The 17332-nt window shown below is 37.2% G+C and overlaps 1 protein-coding gene across 4 annotated transcripts in view; it reads right to left on the bottom strand.

Annotated features, from left to right (window-relative positions):
- Nucleotides 1–337: 337 nt before the first annotated feature.
- Nucleotides 338–17332, bottom strand: part of LOC136831296 (uncharacterized) — a 103165-nt gene continuing 86170 nt past the window's right edge. For all 4 annotated transcript variants that reach the window (XM_067091424.1, XM_067091423.1, XM_067091422.1 and 1 more), the window contains 5 exons: nucleotides 14269–14366; nucleotides 13722–13804; nucleotides 8975–9107; nucleotides 3870–5297; nucleotides 338–2309 (listed from right to left, as the gene is read on the bottom strand). In XM_067091424.1, the coding sequence (XP_066947525.1) occupies nucleotides 2194–2309; nucleotides 3870–5297; nucleotides 8975–9107; nucleotides 13722–13804; nucleotides 14269–14365 (1857 nt within the window). In that variant the 5' untranslated portion in view covers nucleotide 14366 and the 3' untranslated portion in view covers nucleotides 338–2193. The remainder of the gene's footprint in view (nucleotides 2310–3869; nucleotides 5298–8974; nucleotides 9108–13721; nucleotides 13805–14268; nucleotides 14367–17332) is intronic.

Here is a 17332-nt window from a genome sequence, read left to right as displayed (position 1 = left end):
CCAAATATATTATGCCTATTAATCAGAAGACAGTCCTTTTCTATTTTCAGGATACAAACACACCGGACCCCGCCCCCTCCACACACACACACACACACACAGGGCGTTTAGAGACTGAGTAACCCATCCCCCTAAAGGACACGATCTCTCTAAAAGTTGTTTTTCCAAGTTTCCCAAAACAGACTTTGTGTAAAAGTCAACACAACTTTTTTATGCAATCCGCTAACACACAGGCAACAACAACCACAAAAAAATAATAATAATAAAACATTCCCAACCAAAGCATAACATCCTTTGCGGAGGTGAAAAGGTATGTAAAGGACAAACAGAATTTCAAGCGAGGTGAACATTTATTAAGTTTCACATTATTTCCGAAAAGGATTGGTAGCGTGCGATACAGTGAAACAATTTGATAATACATAATGAATTCGATAAATATTTACTCAGTTGAAGAGCACAAAACAGAACTACACACACACGAGAAAATTGGATCCTAAACCTTATTGGAGTGACTTTTTCCATCTGCCCTCAATACATGTCATGCGCATCTACAATCTGAGCACAGTACAGTATACTATTTACAGCACAAGCTCATTATCTGTGGTGACGATGTTTATTCATCTTGAACACAGACTTGTGATTGTGATTATTAGCATATACATCCAATTACGCACAAGCACGAAAGACGCATATTACTATTCTAAAAATTTTCCTTTATAAGATACCGCCACCAGGGTTACAAAATTCTGGCATTTGAATATCTTGTAGTTTCCTTAAGAACTGTAAATGGCGCAAAATCATGAATGAAAGATACAGACTTTCAGAAAACAGACCATGAAATATTCTGCGTTTATAACCAACACCATTTTTCTTCAAGATCACATGGCACACAATCTTCCAGAGGGTAACTTAATATAGGCTGCATGATGAAGGCGCCAGTTTTTTTATGCATCCTAATATCTTTCTGGTGACAACTGCAAGATGCAAAAATGCACAAAGACTAACTTACATTTAGCTCTGCAACACAAACAAAACTAGCTAATCCTTTAGTATGCCAGCTGTTCCAAAACTTTTCCAGCTAACAGCACCCTAAATGTGAGGGGACTTTTATCATTCCACACAGTGTTAGAAAATATTTATCAGTTGCATCTGTGTTCATGCAGATGGGTTAGGCTGAAACAGTGAATGAGCCATATAATTAAAATTCACAAAAATGTTATATATTTATCACCTTTTTCTTTTTGAACAATCATAATCCACAGTAGTATGGGAATGCTTATAGTTCATCACAGATTCTCAAACCTTGAATTCAAGCAGTGTCCATCAGAAATTACCTCGTACCATTTTGACCGTGCATCAGCGTGTTAAATTCAAGACTGAAACAAAATTGCGAACATTCTGTGATATGCCGAGGTGCACACTTCATGAACTACTGCTCTGTTTGGTCAAACTATCACTACGGGAAACTTTCAGTGTCTAAACTCATCGTGAGTTTCTTAATACGATGTTCTTTCTCCCTGCGATCTGACTCAGCCAGATAAGCAAAGATAAGTGTAACACACGCATCAGCAATTATATTGAGAATAATACCAATGCGATTGATGAGCCTTGGTATGTTTATCTTAGATTTCTTTTCCTCTTTGGTGGACAACTCTTGTTCTTGAGTAAGCCATGCGATTTTCTTGTAGATGTCTATGATGGGATCCGCATCGGCAACAGGATCTTTTGACTGTCTTTCGTCAACATCGTAATACCTTTCAACGAGGCAATGGATGACAAAGACAAAGCTCACCTTAACGATGCAATAAGAAAAGAACATGTCCACCAACTTTGGCTCGGGTGATTCGGGCAGCGTAGAGGACACCTGAGAGAAGAGAGATGCCAAAACAAGCAACAGTTGAAGTGTAACCGACATCCGGTCTGCGAAGCTGGAGAGCTGAAAATGCGTGAGGGTGATCATTGACAAGAAGCAAAGGATGATGCACGGAATAAATATTGTCAGAAGTTGTGAACCATAGCTCCTTTCCAGCAAAAGATGCACCACAACCAAGTCCCCTCCATCGCGTGCTTTTCCAGTACAGTAATGAGCTTTGCTGGTTTTGTACATTGAAAGTTTGCTGCCTAGGCTTTCTACGGTTACTGACTTATCATTCAACCTTAGTGAACATCCAGGAGTGTTCACTAGTTGCATTATCATACGACACTCTTGAGTATCAAATGGATAATAAGTGTAATTGTAATCACAATGAAGGTGAAAAGGTACTGGACACTTCTAATGATGTTTACAGAAGAACCATTATATTCTCGAACTGTCAGGAAGAAAGACAGGAATATTAGAAATACTCTGAGGTATGGATAAGAAAGACGCGGTTTCAACCAGTTTTATCCAGTCTAGCGTAAAACACTATATCTACAAAGAACTGGAGGAAACATTATATTCATATCCATGCAAATTAAGGTCAATAACGATAAACAAAATGAAAAGCAAATTCACAATTTCTTTTGTTGCTTCAGGTGTTATTTAATTTCTGTGGCAAATACTTCTAGGTGAAATCGTTATTTTTAATTGATTACTTGTGCATTAGCTACACAGAATACAGTATTCTAACCTCTGAACTAACAGAGAAAGCAACATGGAAGAGTTTGTATCAAGGTAATTAAGCTATAAAATCACTTGAGGATGTGTCTTTGACAATGCGTAAGTTTTAAGGTTGTGGTTGGGTATTAATACTAATTACCTTTACTATTAATAATGGGACCAATTGTTGTTAATTATAAACTTCTGTTTTGTTATTATTGTATGACATTAAGCATCAATTCTTTGCATGATGAAATTCCTTATTCACTTGTACTCACTCATTTTTAACCCCTTAGAAAGCACTGTCAAAATTTTATCATTCTATCATCACATTCCTTTAAGAAAGAAACACTTGACTTATACGTGGTCAAAACTGGCCTCATACAGACTGTGAAACTGCAATGTGAATCAACTAATTTGCTGAAAATTCACCTGTAACCTCTGATAAAAAAATATCTTTTGAGGACTGACTTCTATAAGTCTTCCAGTGTACTGCCTCTGCATCAAAGAACCCCCTCTACTATCTCAAACGTCAAAATACATAGAATTATAGACTTCTATTTTTCTTAGTTCTACAGTAACTACTCCTCTTCAGTCATGCCAACCTGTGGTGGTGTCATATCAGATCCTCCCCGTCTCTGTACCTTTGACGACCTCCAGGAAGTAATTCACAACTGTCAGTATCGTCTAAACAAAAATACTACCCACTTCATGGTATCACTTTGTTCTTAGTATTTTCCCTGACCACTGCACCGAATGTAATGCAAAGATGAAAATGTAGATAAAACTAGCAAACCCCACTCAGACACTTAAATACTGTAGCCATTCAACCTCCATCACATCTCTATGATTCAACAAATCCTTTCCTCAAAAGTAACTAGTAAAATAAACCTACATGAAAAATGGAATTACACATCTTTTCCAATGATTACTTCTCTTCAAATCTACATAATGCACCATATATATCCACTTTTCAAAAAGCAACTACGAATGCCTACATGAACTTCAAAATAAAATCTACAAATGCAAAATTTAATTTCATCATGCACAGACCTTAACTGGCAGTTAAATTACACCAAATGCTATTCTTTTCCTATAAATAAAAATACCATCCACGTAAAAATTAATGCTTAGAAACATCAATGTGCAGACACTGGTCTATCACTTCTCTCTTTTACTAATACTACTACTTTTGAAAGTTGTTTTATTTCACTTCTTTTTACAAATAAACATTTTTGAAGGTGACAAACATTTTGAAGACAGAAAGTGGAAAATAAAACAAAACTCTTACCTTCAAAACCATCTCGAACTTTTTCTTGTCCAATGCCCACAATTTGCACATTGTACTGGAGAACGAAATCTTTGTTCGAACGCATAACAAGGTTATCTTCATACCGAGCATTTACAAAATTAACTGCAGGATACCATAAACAATTTGCTTCTTCTGGGGATAGCTCAGCTGTTTCATTTAGGTTCATGAAAGTTATTCTAGAATCTTTCCATGTAGTGTTAACAGAAAGAATTACACTCAGAGCATTGTTCACCATAGCAATCTCTTGTACTGAATCTATTCTTACTTGCACATCAACTTCGGGATTATTTTCTGGACACATATCTGGCAAGTAAGATGAAGATTTTTTAGTAAGATAACAAATATCACCTTCATCTGATTCATCTTGGCAGTTAGGCTGACCATCGCATTTCTCATAAAGATCAATACATTGACCATCATTGCAAGTAAACTGTTCTTTGTTGCAATAAGTTAAGGTCTTGGTGCAATTGCGACCTGAATATGGGCAAACCCACGTTCTTCTTCCTACAGGCTGTTTGTTCATGCCCAACTCTGAAGATAGAAATAAAATGCTTTTGGCCTTTGCTATCAAGCAGATTTCCTCTTCTTTCTTTGGACATTTATCCTTATAGATGATGAGTCCATTTTTCGACTGAAATACAAGTCTCCCTTTAAAGGGAAAAGAATATAATTCTTCAACATCGTCACTTTTTAACATTATTGGCTCGCCAAAACCAACCATACACCCAATGACAGGAAGCGTTGAAGTCTTTGTGTACTTCAGAGCCTGAAGATGCTTAGATCGCTGTGCACTTATAACATAGCCATCGACGTCATCAATAGAATCATTTGTCCAAAACATGAATAATTCATCCTTTACATCTTTATTATATGTGATCTCGTGTGTGAGCAGTCTATAATCATCACGTTGGTTAACAAGTCGACCTCCTAATATTCCGCAGAAGCTACTAGCCTCGGCCTGTCTGTTAAGTCCATCAAACAATGCCAGAAACTCTCGTGGTGGTTGCTTACACATCTGTCTTAAATCAGTTTCAGCACTGTTTTCACCTAATGGTTCCTCAGTGAAGTTCAAACTTGAACCTCCTCTGTCTCCTTTGCATTGACTCATGTCTTTGATATCTAAGCCGGTCAGCTGTCTTGGAAATACCTGCATGTTACTAATTTTTCCAGTAAATGAATATGGCTCTTCATACCCTAACTGAACAAATACGGAATCCATCCTGTAAGGTAATCTTCTGCATGAATTCATGCTAGCAAAGTCAACCTCATGTGTTTCGTTGTTCACGTACAAAGAAAACGACTTGTTGCCGATGACTGTGCATAGATGGTGCCATTTATGGGCGTCTAGATTCTTGGAAAGGATGTGACACGTGTCATTAATCCCAACTTTTATCTTCCCCTCTATTACTGTAAGTAGAAAGATTTTTGGAAAACGGGCTATTATAAAGTTTACAGTTAATACTGTTATCTCACAGTTTTATGAACATCATGATATGAAACATCAAATTAGAGGTAAACAACGATTTCACCTATTACAACTTATAACTAACAGTAAGTTATATGTCATTAAAACTGAATGAAAAAATTCCATCAATATATGTAAAATAACAAATAAACTATTAAATGGACCCACTGAAGGAGCTAGGTCCAAATAAGAACAAGAATTGGAATTCCTAAGAATATTCTTATAATCAAGTTGACTTTTGTAAGGGATATCTGTAAGTACAGGATGCAGATAGTTGTAGAACCCAGACAATACCCAAAAGGCGTAATTTGCCTATTTTATAAAATATTTTACTATATGTTCAATCTTTATCATTATGTCCAAACAAACTTATCAATTCCCCTAGGACAACGGTGATCACAGTCAACCAACATACCTACTCTATGTCTCCAAAGTATTTGAGAAATATTTGAAGTTCTAAGTAAACATGATGAAGTTATATCAAAGGACCTTATTTTCGACATTTTCTCATACTAATAAGGGCATTTATTCAAGAAAACCAGCTCTCCCTACCCTTCAACATTATGGGCTTATCACCATTACAGAAAACCCAGAACTACATCTCAAGATGGTTAGATGAAATAAAATACATCATCATCCCTTTCCCCTCAGAAAATAGGATGGTAGACATTAGTTATGCCTCTTCATGAAATAACTTTACGATGCACTGAGAACAGGTAGTGGTACAATTTTCGTATCCCATAACTGTTTGCCAGTACATTCTAAAAGACCAATCTCAAGATGGAAAGCAAAGCCCTGATCACCTGAAAATAGGATTCCTGGTCATGAACTGAACAAATTTCATAGTATGAGCTTGTAAAATTCTCTATGCCTGTCTCTATAGGCAGCCTCGCACAAAAATTGTGTGGGAAGTCACTCTAATTATCGGGATGTTTAAAAATAATGTCTCATGGGAGCAGAGTCTACACTGATACAAGTACTGTTGGTTAAAAAAACAAAATCTACATCTTAACACATTCCACATCAGTTCTTTTGTATTCACTATGGTTAGTCCTCTATCATCAGAAGCAGACTGAATGATGGATTCTGACATCCTTACTGTGGTGTATTATATCGACAGACGAAGTTAAGTAAGATCATCTGTTACATAAAAGTGTTCCAGGGGAACCTTTCATTCGTCTCTCAAGTTGAAAGTATTTGATTAAAAAGATTAATATAATTAGTATAGGGATACTATTTTATAGTACCACTAGAAAAACTGGAGAAAACAGATAAGATACCTTGCAATATTTATATTGTAAGCTATCTTATCTCTGTTTTCTCCAGACGAATGAAAGGCTCCCCTGGAACACTTTTATGTGACAGATGATCTTACTTAACTTTATCTGTTGATATAATACACCACAGTAAGGATGTCAGAATTCATGTAAGGAAGAGGAATGAGATGAGGTATGAGTGAATCACTGATCAAACAAATTACTTTCGATTCTTATGACTGATCAAAAAGAGCAATATAAAGGGTCACCAACATCTGAAGAAAGCTTCCACAGACAGAAAAAAATTGTTCATATGGGAAAAGAACAATATGAAGAAAACAATAACAAAGTATGAATGATAATAACCGAGATAGTTCAACAAAATTATAAATGCTTTTCACAGCATTACTATTCAAGAATACAAGTTTCCCATTGTTGCTGGATTTTATGAAGCATAATTTTCTTTCATATATAGAGAGCAGAAATAGAGAAATGATGAATTAAAAAATTAGGACAGTCTGACTTGTTGCTCGTAATCCACGTCAAAGTAACACTGCATCATCTTTTAAACTTAAAAAGTTAAACATTGAAAGGGACAAAAGACTTCTTGTACTGAGGTATGTCAATATGGCATTTGGACATAATGTGGTTGCTCATGTTCTGCAAATCAAGTTGTAAGCATCAGTTCTTAGGGTTCAGTCTCAAGCTCCCTGTTGGAAGACAGGTTGTGGAAGATGGCCAAACTTGATATGTCGTGGAAATGTTCTAAATCATAATTACCACACTGGAGAAAAGAGAAAACAATACTTCTAATAAGTGGAAGTTTTAAGCACAAGTTCAATGAACAATGGTCATTAAGATGTGTCTCATCTGGGGAGCCCGTGAAACTCTACCCTAAACCAGACCAACCAGTTCACATACCCTATCTCCCACCTGGAACTCAGCTGAAAATCTACTTGTTGATCCTAACATCTATGATTTCAAGAACTCTGAGCTACCTGGAGAGCTACGAAGGAACAATATATTATGGTTACCTCTTGGGAGCCTACTTGTCTTTAGTTTCTTTGTATAAAAAGAATAAAAGGGCAAAACACATTCAAAATTTAATGCTAGGATTTATAACTTTAACAGTAACTTTTGTGTGCAAAGATAAATCACTGCATGAAGCAAGAAGAGTGTGCGATACCAAGAGATAAAGTAAGAACTCCTTTATAAAGGATGAACTGAAATGTGAATTAACTGTGCAAGTAACTGGATACAACTTATTTGGAATATTACTTAACAAAAGTTTTTGGCAAGCCAAGTCTGAAGCAATTATTTCTAAACCTTATCAAGTAATTGGGGAACATTTTTAATGGCCTGGTTTACAAAATCTATCATCACAAGGGGGGAAACAAACATAAAACAAATTATTGTTTCTTGTAAAAAGTGTGTGCGATACCAAGATACAAAGTAAGAACTCCTTTATAAAGGATGAGCAGAAATGTGAATTAACTGTGCAAGTAACTGGATACAACTTATTTGAATTATTACTTAACAGAAGTTTTTGGCAAGCCAAGTCAGAAGCAATTCTTTCTAAACCTCATCAAGCAACATTTTTAATGGCCTGGTTTACAAAATCCATCATCACAAGGGGGAAACAAACATAAAGCACAACCTGACAGGCTACTTGTATGAAACACCTGTTATGTCTTAGCAACATTTGTAGTGACCGCTTGATTTCCAAATATGAGGGCTTTCTACTTGTACACTTGCCTAGCCTTTCTACTTGCCCTGCTTAAATGTGCTCTTAGTAAGAAAGAGTATGTTATGCCTACAACATTTACTTTTAAGAAATCCAAAGGATAGCTAGACTTATATGAGGTTGTCTTTAAACAAACTACATCTCTAATGAACAACCAGTGACAAATTACCACAGGAAAGACAACTCTACAGATACTACAGTGCAGATGCCCAGATCCTAATCATCTATCTTTAATCTTTGAGGCTGATTTTTTGGCTCTCATTTTGTCCATCAGGGGCACCCCTTTTACTAAGCAGTGATTTATTATTTTAGTGAATAACTGGAGTCTTTTATGTTATATGTAACTGCTTTTGAAGATAAATAATTTTCATGAATTCTAAACTTGTTGGCTTGTCGCCAACAAAATGGGATATATCTCAAGAAAATGCTTTCCTCATGGACACTGGCTAATAAAATCGACATCCCACCATCAGTGAGAGAGGCATATATATCAGAACAATTTTGCATAAAAAAATTCTTATCATGAACAAACTATTTGCAAATGCTTTGTAGTACATGCCAAATTTGATAACATCAAATAATAGGACACTTATAAATGCAATGATCTGGGAAAACTTACAGCCAAGATAAAAAACGAGGCTTGGACTGACAAGAGTGAAAGGTACTGAAGTGGTATTGAAATATGCTGGACACATCCAGAAGCAGATGGTGCAAGGGAGAAGTACTGATGACTCATTGAAAAACAGCTTAATCTGAAATGTAAACAAAAAATGGCATATTTTTAAGATAATTACCATTTTTATAAATAACATACCCAAGTCTTTATATACTTCTAGCATAGCTGGGACCAGCTGAAGTTTGGAAACAAGGTTTCAAATTTTGAAAACTCCCATGTATAGAGTTGAGTAAATACCCACGTACAAATTACATGTAGCATCAGTTTCTCTTCGGCAGTAGGGTATGTAAGGGGGTAGAGGAGGGATCATACAATAAGGACTTGGGTATAATTACCAACTACTCTCAGGTCACAGACAGGAAGTTCTATTAAGTAACTCACCTGCATCTTATGTGGCCAGCTATTCTCTCCAACAGGAGCTTGGTAGGTACGTGTTGAGCTGCCACCACCACAGAATCTGTAAAAAAGGTTTCCAAGGACTTGTGGAGGATGACATCCCATAACTAGAAAGACACACAGGTAGTCTGGCAGTGCCACACATCTGCCCCTAGTATCTGTTGCACCAAAAAGTTCTTCCTGAATGCCATGGAAGGGGCAATGTCCCTTACCTCATTAAGTTCTCACCTTGGGTGTACATTCTGTGTCCAAACCCTCTGACATGTAAGCCAGTCTGATAGCTACCTGAAACCAGAATGAGATCATACTCTTTGATATCTCTTTCTGCCCATACTCACAAAAAAGAGCACTCTGGTATGAGTTGTTGTGCCCTCAATATTATAATGTAGGGCTCACTCTGGATACAAGGCATCTTGCTTTCATCATTATCCACAAAGTTTCAAAGGGAGGGGACCAAGAACAACTCGTATCCTTCATTGGAAACTGGCTGGTTCAGTGCCTTTGCCACAAATTCCAGTACAAAAGGAAACAAGAGAGAATGCAAGCCCTCAAAGTGATGCATTGTGTAAGAGTGACCATATAAATCTCTTACTCACTTTGCTGATGCCAGTGCCAGCAGAAACATGGTCTTCAATATCACGTCCCTGTCCAAGGCTTTCCCCAGTGGCTTCAACAGAGGCTAAGACAGGCTTTGCATGACTAGTGTGACATCCCATTACAGGGCTTCACCTCCTTGAAAGCATGGTGATCTCTGGTAAAGTTGAAAGATTCTCACCCCTCAGATCAAACCACGACATGGGCAGAACAGTAACCCTTATTGCAGAGACTGGCAGGTCTATCATTGCTGAAGTAGACAAGGGACTATTATCTGCTCAATAATGGTTCTAACTAGAGATATACTCCTGGTAAGACATCAAGCAGCAAAGACCTGTATACTTTTTGACTGATCCAAACATCTGCTCTACATCTCTTTGAGAAAATCCTCTCACAGGAGATGGCAGATAATCTCCACCCATGAAGTGAGTACCTGCACAGCTGACTCAGTCATGTGGGCAGTGGAAGCAGTTTCTCATAGGTCTCGCCACCACCAGCAAATGCAGGTCAGGGTACCATTCAGCTTGAGGCCACTTCAGGGCCACCAGGGTCATCCTGAGACTGGGCGTGATCATCTTTAAGATAATCACTCTCTGGTTTAAGGAGAACAGGAGGAAAGCATAAATACCAGGCTTGTCCCATGGATACTGGAAGGCATCCTCCATCACTGCCCAGGGATCCTTTGCCAGCAAACTGAACATAGGCAGTATTCTATTTAGCCATGTATCAAAGTGATTATGTCTGGGGTCTCCCAAACTTTGAATAACCTTTTTGCTGCGCATGGTTAAAAGGACCTCTCCATCCCCACTATTTGACCTTGATGGCTGAGTTGGTTTGGTCACATCCCGGTGGCACAAGATGTACTTTACCTACAGCTCCATGATGTGATGGACCACCCACTTGTGCACTTATCTTGCCAATACATACATCAATAGAGATATCACTCCTCCCTGCTTGTTGAGGTATGTTTGTTGAAGTGTTGCTGGTCATAATGACCACTAAGTGTCACATCAATTCCTCTTAAAATGCTTGCATTGCAAGTAGCCCCCTCCTCACCACCATCTTGAGTATGTTGAACTGCAGGTGAATGTCCTCCTTGTTCCACACAGCCAAGATCAAGAAACCATTCAGCTGCTCTGCTTTCCCTGCCTCCAACATGACTGAGAACAGCAGCATCTCTGGAGGTTCCTGTCATCCAGTCATCAAACAAGATACACTTTTACCTCCTCTTTCTAAACGATCCAGAGTGTCAGGGGGGATTGGTTGTGTATGGCCATTCCTTCTTAAAGCACTATGACACCGAGTACAAGTTAGGGTAAACATGTGAATTTTTTTTAAAGACAACTTGTGCCTCAGGTAAATTTTCCCACACTGAGCTGGTCATTCCCAATACAGTACAGTAGGCCAGGAATCTTGACAATATCTCCTTGACCCTGGCAATATTAGCATTTGCTGGTTAAGCCCTAGCTGATAACCTGTGTAACACCATACCTAGGTACTTCATCTGTTGTATGAAGATTACGTCAGACTTCTCCTAATTTATTATGGTCCCAAATTGTAGCAAAATGCTAGATGATCTCTGTCCCTGATTATTTTCTGCTCTGAAGCCACATTATCAGCAGTCACTGAGGTACTACAACAGGTGTATCCCAGACCAAAGCACAATGCCTTGAGTAAGTATATTACTCCTCTGAAGACAAAGTGAAGGCATTTTTATGAGTCTGGATGAATAGGAACCTGGAAGTCCAAACACTCATCTAGCATGCTGCTGCAATTTGGTATCATAATGAAATTGGGAGAAGTCTGACCTAATCACACAAAAGACGAAGTACCTCTCTTCTGGAAGCTAACACAGAATGTGGGGTTTCCATCCTAAATAGTATTTGGTGTGTAAAACTGTTACTTTTTTTTTCAACTGAGGAAACCTAGAGAACAGTCATCTACAACCTCAAGGGCATGTTTCTCCAACATTTCCTACACTTCCATGATGAGGGAAGATGATTTCATTGAGTCCTGGGAGAATAAAGTGAAAAAAATGGGCCTATGAGATGGTGGGGAGGGGGGATTACCCATTGAAAGGGAGCCTGTATCCTTCCCAAAGGACCTGAACAACCCAACACTCTGCACCTTATTGCTGCAACTTTGAACCTTCCATCCTTTTCTACTAGTTCTCTAAAGAGGGATGAGTGTGCCAGGATGAAACTTGATCCCTTCTAGAGGAAGATGGCAGCTAAGGGCCTCATCTAGCTCTAATGAAGGACTGTCCTCTTCCAAACCCTGATGTCGATGGCATAGCTGCCCACAAAATGTTGGCAGCTGTGCCTTTTGTGGTTCCCGAAAGCATCTTAAAAGACACTGCATGGTACTCAAGGAGTTATGCATGTTTGTCCAACTTTTTACACTTGTGCCTCAACCTTATTCTTTGTAAAAAGTAGGGAAATCCCTCTGACTACTAAGTTCTACAGGGATAAACTGCTGTCATTGGATACCTACCGGGCAAAAAGATTCCTTACTCCATTTTTCAAAACCAGCTTGGCCCACAGGTCAGCAGTCTGGTGGGAGAGAAAGGTTAGAATCCCCCCCCCCTCGTGTACTAGCATCCTTCCTGAACTTTGCCATCTCCTCTCTGAATTCACCCCAACATGGTGAAGTTTGTCACGGTATTCAGACTCAAGTCCATCCACTGACTTGCTTGGAAGGATGCAATGGCTGCAGATCCTATCTCACACACACACAGCTGCTCCAACCCAAGGTTTTTCGTTGACCCACATACCTCCAGGAAGTAGTACTTCCTTTACTGAGTCATTGGAGGGTCACCAGTTTGGCTGACCTTCCTGATGTTAGGAGTTCTCTGCGCCACATCAATCAGAAATTTCAACATGTGAAATTAATCCATTCATAAAGTTATTGAAAAACTGTAATTTAATGGACAAAATATATAAAAATATATATAAATAAAAAGAAATCCTACGGATCAGCCCTGTGAGAGCTGATAATCAGCTCAGTGGTCTGGTAAAACTATTCTCATAATATGTAATAATAATCTGAGCTGCAGATCAGATTGTCCACCTCAGCACTCCTACTAGTGGGGACCATGGCAAATGGTAGGATGTGGTGGCTTCTGGTAACACCCTAGAGATGTAGTTCTCAGGTACCATAAGGTTTAAAAAACACCACAAATGCAAGGTGTAGGAAGGCCCCGACACAAAAGCCATTCAAGCACAAAAATACTAAAAACAACCATAAAGAGAGTGCAAACAATTCACCCGGCCTTGGTTGACTAGAAACAGATGCTAAACATACCCCATACAAAAGAAACTGCCATATTCAAAACTTTGTTTCCAAGTTTCAATCAGTCTCTGCTGCGCCAGAAAAGCATTTGTATCCTTATATGAACAAACATCAAACTGATCTCACAGTAAGTAATCTCTAGCTGACTCAATTTGACAAATCTAAACTCAGATGAGCTTTCTTCCTTTCTTTAGATTGTCCTCAAATTCACCTCTGACTGGTTTCATTGTCTCTGCTCCTATCACTCAAATTCTTGTCAAATTTGATCCCTTCAAGTAACTTTTCAGTCTGTCAAATGTTTGACACTATCTAATATAATAATTTCTGTTATCCGGAAAAAGCGAGAGCAAACTAGGAGCTCCAAGGCCAATTTCATCCTAGAAAAGGAAATGATTTCTTCAATACTCACTATGTCCGATGAGTTGACTTTGTCCTCTGGGTAGAGATCGAAGACCTTGACAGGGTTGGTAATATTCACATCAGCATAGATCCCTTTAAAAAAATTCCAATAATTCTTCATTTGGTGCATTTATCTGACTTCAGTTTATATTAACTGTTTTCTAGCCTTCATTTAAACATTCCATTTTCACAATGCCATCTTAATCGTTTGAATAAAAGGGGGGTTTTCGAACATGAGTATGTGTACCTTTGGTAGCTAAGTTTAAAGGAAGGAGTTTTATGAAACATTTCTAAAAACGTGTTTTTGTCTTGCTTTGTTTACGAATTGGAGGCTGTCAGATTCTATCAAACAACTTGTTTCATCTCTCTCACTGTTCTGAGCATTGAGGGACTGATTAACAATGAATTGAAATTACAAATCATATCTTGCGTGTGACGTCCACTGAAACATTGAAACTGTTAGGATTTTGAAAAGCCTTTTCAAGAAGTGCAAGTTTCTACCAATCAGAACTTCAATAAATGTCTCCCTAAAGAAATACAGAAGGGTATAAACTTACAATCCGAGTCAGCCGTTGAAGAAACCATTAGTGGCGACGTGAAGAGGAAGAGGAGGAGATATCTCCCCCCAGAAGATACTGCCTGGTTAAGGTGCATTCTTCAGAGAAGAAAAATAAAAAATAATACTGGATCATTACTTTGCGATGATGAAAAGAGTGAAGAATGCAACCAAACAGAGCAACATGTAATGGAAATGCAATATACACTCATTATAAAAAATGCAATCCTCCATGGTAAATGCACGCTTCATGACAATGGGGCCAAGACATCAATGAATTATTCCTCATGTGGTGGGAGTATCACTCTCTTCTATGGGAACCTCTTAGCCTTGTCGGTCTCTTTTCCTTGCATCTACTGGGTCTGGGCTATGTGAGGTCTGCTTTAACCACACACATATTATACACACACACACACATATATATATATATGTATGTATGTATGTATGTATGTGTGTATATGTATATATATTATATATATATATATATATATATGTGTGTGTGTGTGTGTGTAACAACATGTATGTATGTATGTGTGTATATATATATATATATATATATATATATATATATATCATGTGATAGACTGTTGACCTGGCATGCTACTTGATCAGGTGAAGAGTGTCCTTATTACTTTTACACACTTAGCCTCTTTACAAGTCCTCAAGGCAGCACCTCCCCCAACTATTGTGTTAGCTGAGAATAAATCAATTGATTCAATAAGCAATTTAATACGTTTGTTATGGGCTCCATAATATTTGCCTGGACACAACAAAACCTATGAACATCTATTCTCTCACTGTCTATCTCCCACTGAAAGACCTTTCTCGTAATCCTCGAAGATTGAGCATTTTTATCCATTCAGACTCCAGGTTATACTCTATTCTACCCCAAGATCGGGAGTAGCAAAAATGCAGCATATTTACTATCACTATTTTCTGTCTTTCAGTAAGTTTAATAACTCTAGGAGCAACTAAATACTCGGAGACCAACCAAGGACTTGTAATGACACCAATGGGTTTTCACATTTTACAATCTTATTTCAATATCAACACGGTTAAATGATTCACTCACAAAAATAACAAGCAAGAAATAAAAATAAATGCCTACAATGAAGAATGAATAAATCAGATAAACAATGACAAAAATTACCAACTCATGGTAAAAATGCTATGCACATAAATTTTGCAATTATCCACAAAGACAAAAAATTAGTTAATTTCTAGAACTAATGTCAATACACTCACATGTGAGAAATGGCTTGAATTACATTTACTTCATTTCCCTGTTGAATGACCAGAACTCAAATTAGCTTGCGCTGCACAGAGAATGGAATTCTATTATGATTCACAAATCTCTTTACACTTTCGTCAGGACAGGCCAGTACCTCAGGTACATCTTCATTCTAGCAATACATTCTCCCACAGCTATAATTTTACGCCAAGAGCAAAATAAAGCATCTTAAATAAAAGATTTTCACAGCATCAGAAGGTTACCTTAATGGAGAACAACTCTGTTGCTCCATTCAGAGAAAGGAACTTTAGATGAAGACTTGACCACATTCTATAGGCCTACTTAACACTTTTCATCAGTCAACTCCAATGCAACAATGAACTACAACTCTGTTTCAACACAGTTTAATTACTAGTCATTTTCATCATGCATTCCTAGATTTCAGAATTAGTTCAAACATGTAATCATCCACTTGAAGAGCATCCCTTACTTACGCAATGCATAAGAATATATCGCTTATTCTAATCCACAGACATCAATTTAATTTTTAACCTTCGGCGGTCTAACCATTGAGCCACCAAGAGAGGTATGAGTTAATGCCGAATCTGCCGTACTTATTTACCCGCCGAGAGTGGGGAAATCGTACTCGGCTTCGGAATTAACCCACCTCCATCATGATAGCTCATTGGTACATTTGGAACACGCAGCTCTTATTGTGAAATTTTTATCACCGTGATTCATATACATTCATGAAGCTACAAATGTCCTTAATATCAATTCACACTACTTGGGAATATCGATGGGAATTGTCATCCTGAGGGAATCTTTTATTTTTAAATGATAAATGAATCGGTACTGCAGGGTCTCGATCCCTCGACACGGTATCTCACAGCGACTCCATTCGATGGTCAAACCATAGAGCCTCCATGGGAGGTATAAGTTAATGCCAAATCTGCCGTACTTATTTGCCAGTGAGAGTGGGAAAATCGTACTTGGTTTTAGAATTAACCCACCTCCACCATGATAGCTCATTGGTACATTTGGAACACGCAGCTCTTATTGTGAAATTTTTATCACACCATGATTCATATACATTCATGAAGCTACAAATGTCGCTTAATATCCAATTCACTCTACTTCGGGAATATCCCCGATGGGGAATTATCATTGAAAGGGTATTTCTTTTTTTAATGATAAATGGCTCGGTGCAGCCGGGTTCGATCCCTCGACATCGTAACTTCCAGCAACTCCATTGAAGCGGTCAAACCATTGAACCACCAAGAGGTATAGTTAATGCTGAATCTGCGTGCTTATTTACCCGTCGAGAGTGGAAATCGTATTAACTTCAGCATTAACCCACCTCCACCATGATAGCTCTGGTACGTTTGAAATTTATATATATATATATATATATATATATATATATATATATATATATATATATATATATATATATATATATATATATAAAATTATAAATATATACTGTATATATATATTATATATATATTTAATATTATATATATATATATATACAGTATATATATATATATATATATATATATATATATATATATATATATATATATATATATATATAATATATAATATATTATATACAGTATATATATATATATATATATATATATATATATATATATATATAAAATATATTATATACAGTATATATAATATATTATATACAGTATATATATATATATATATTATATATATAATTATATATAATATATATAGATAATATATATAGTGTATATATATATATGAAATTTTTATCACACCGTGATTTATATATATAAAATCATTAGTTATACAT

Source organism: Macrobrachium rosenbergii, chromosome 48, assembly GCF_040412425.1.
Source record: "Macrobrachium rosenbergii isolate ZJJX-2024 chromosome 48, ASM4041242v1, whole genome shotgun sequence".
Classification (NCBI taxonomy): domain Eukaryota; kingdom Metazoa; phylum Arthropoda; class Malacostraca; order Decapoda; family Palaemonidae; genus Macrobrachium; species Macrobrachium rosenbergii.
The sequence above is the reverse complement of the archived record's forward strand: the minus strand, read 5'-3'. Positions and strand labels throughout refer to the sequence as shown.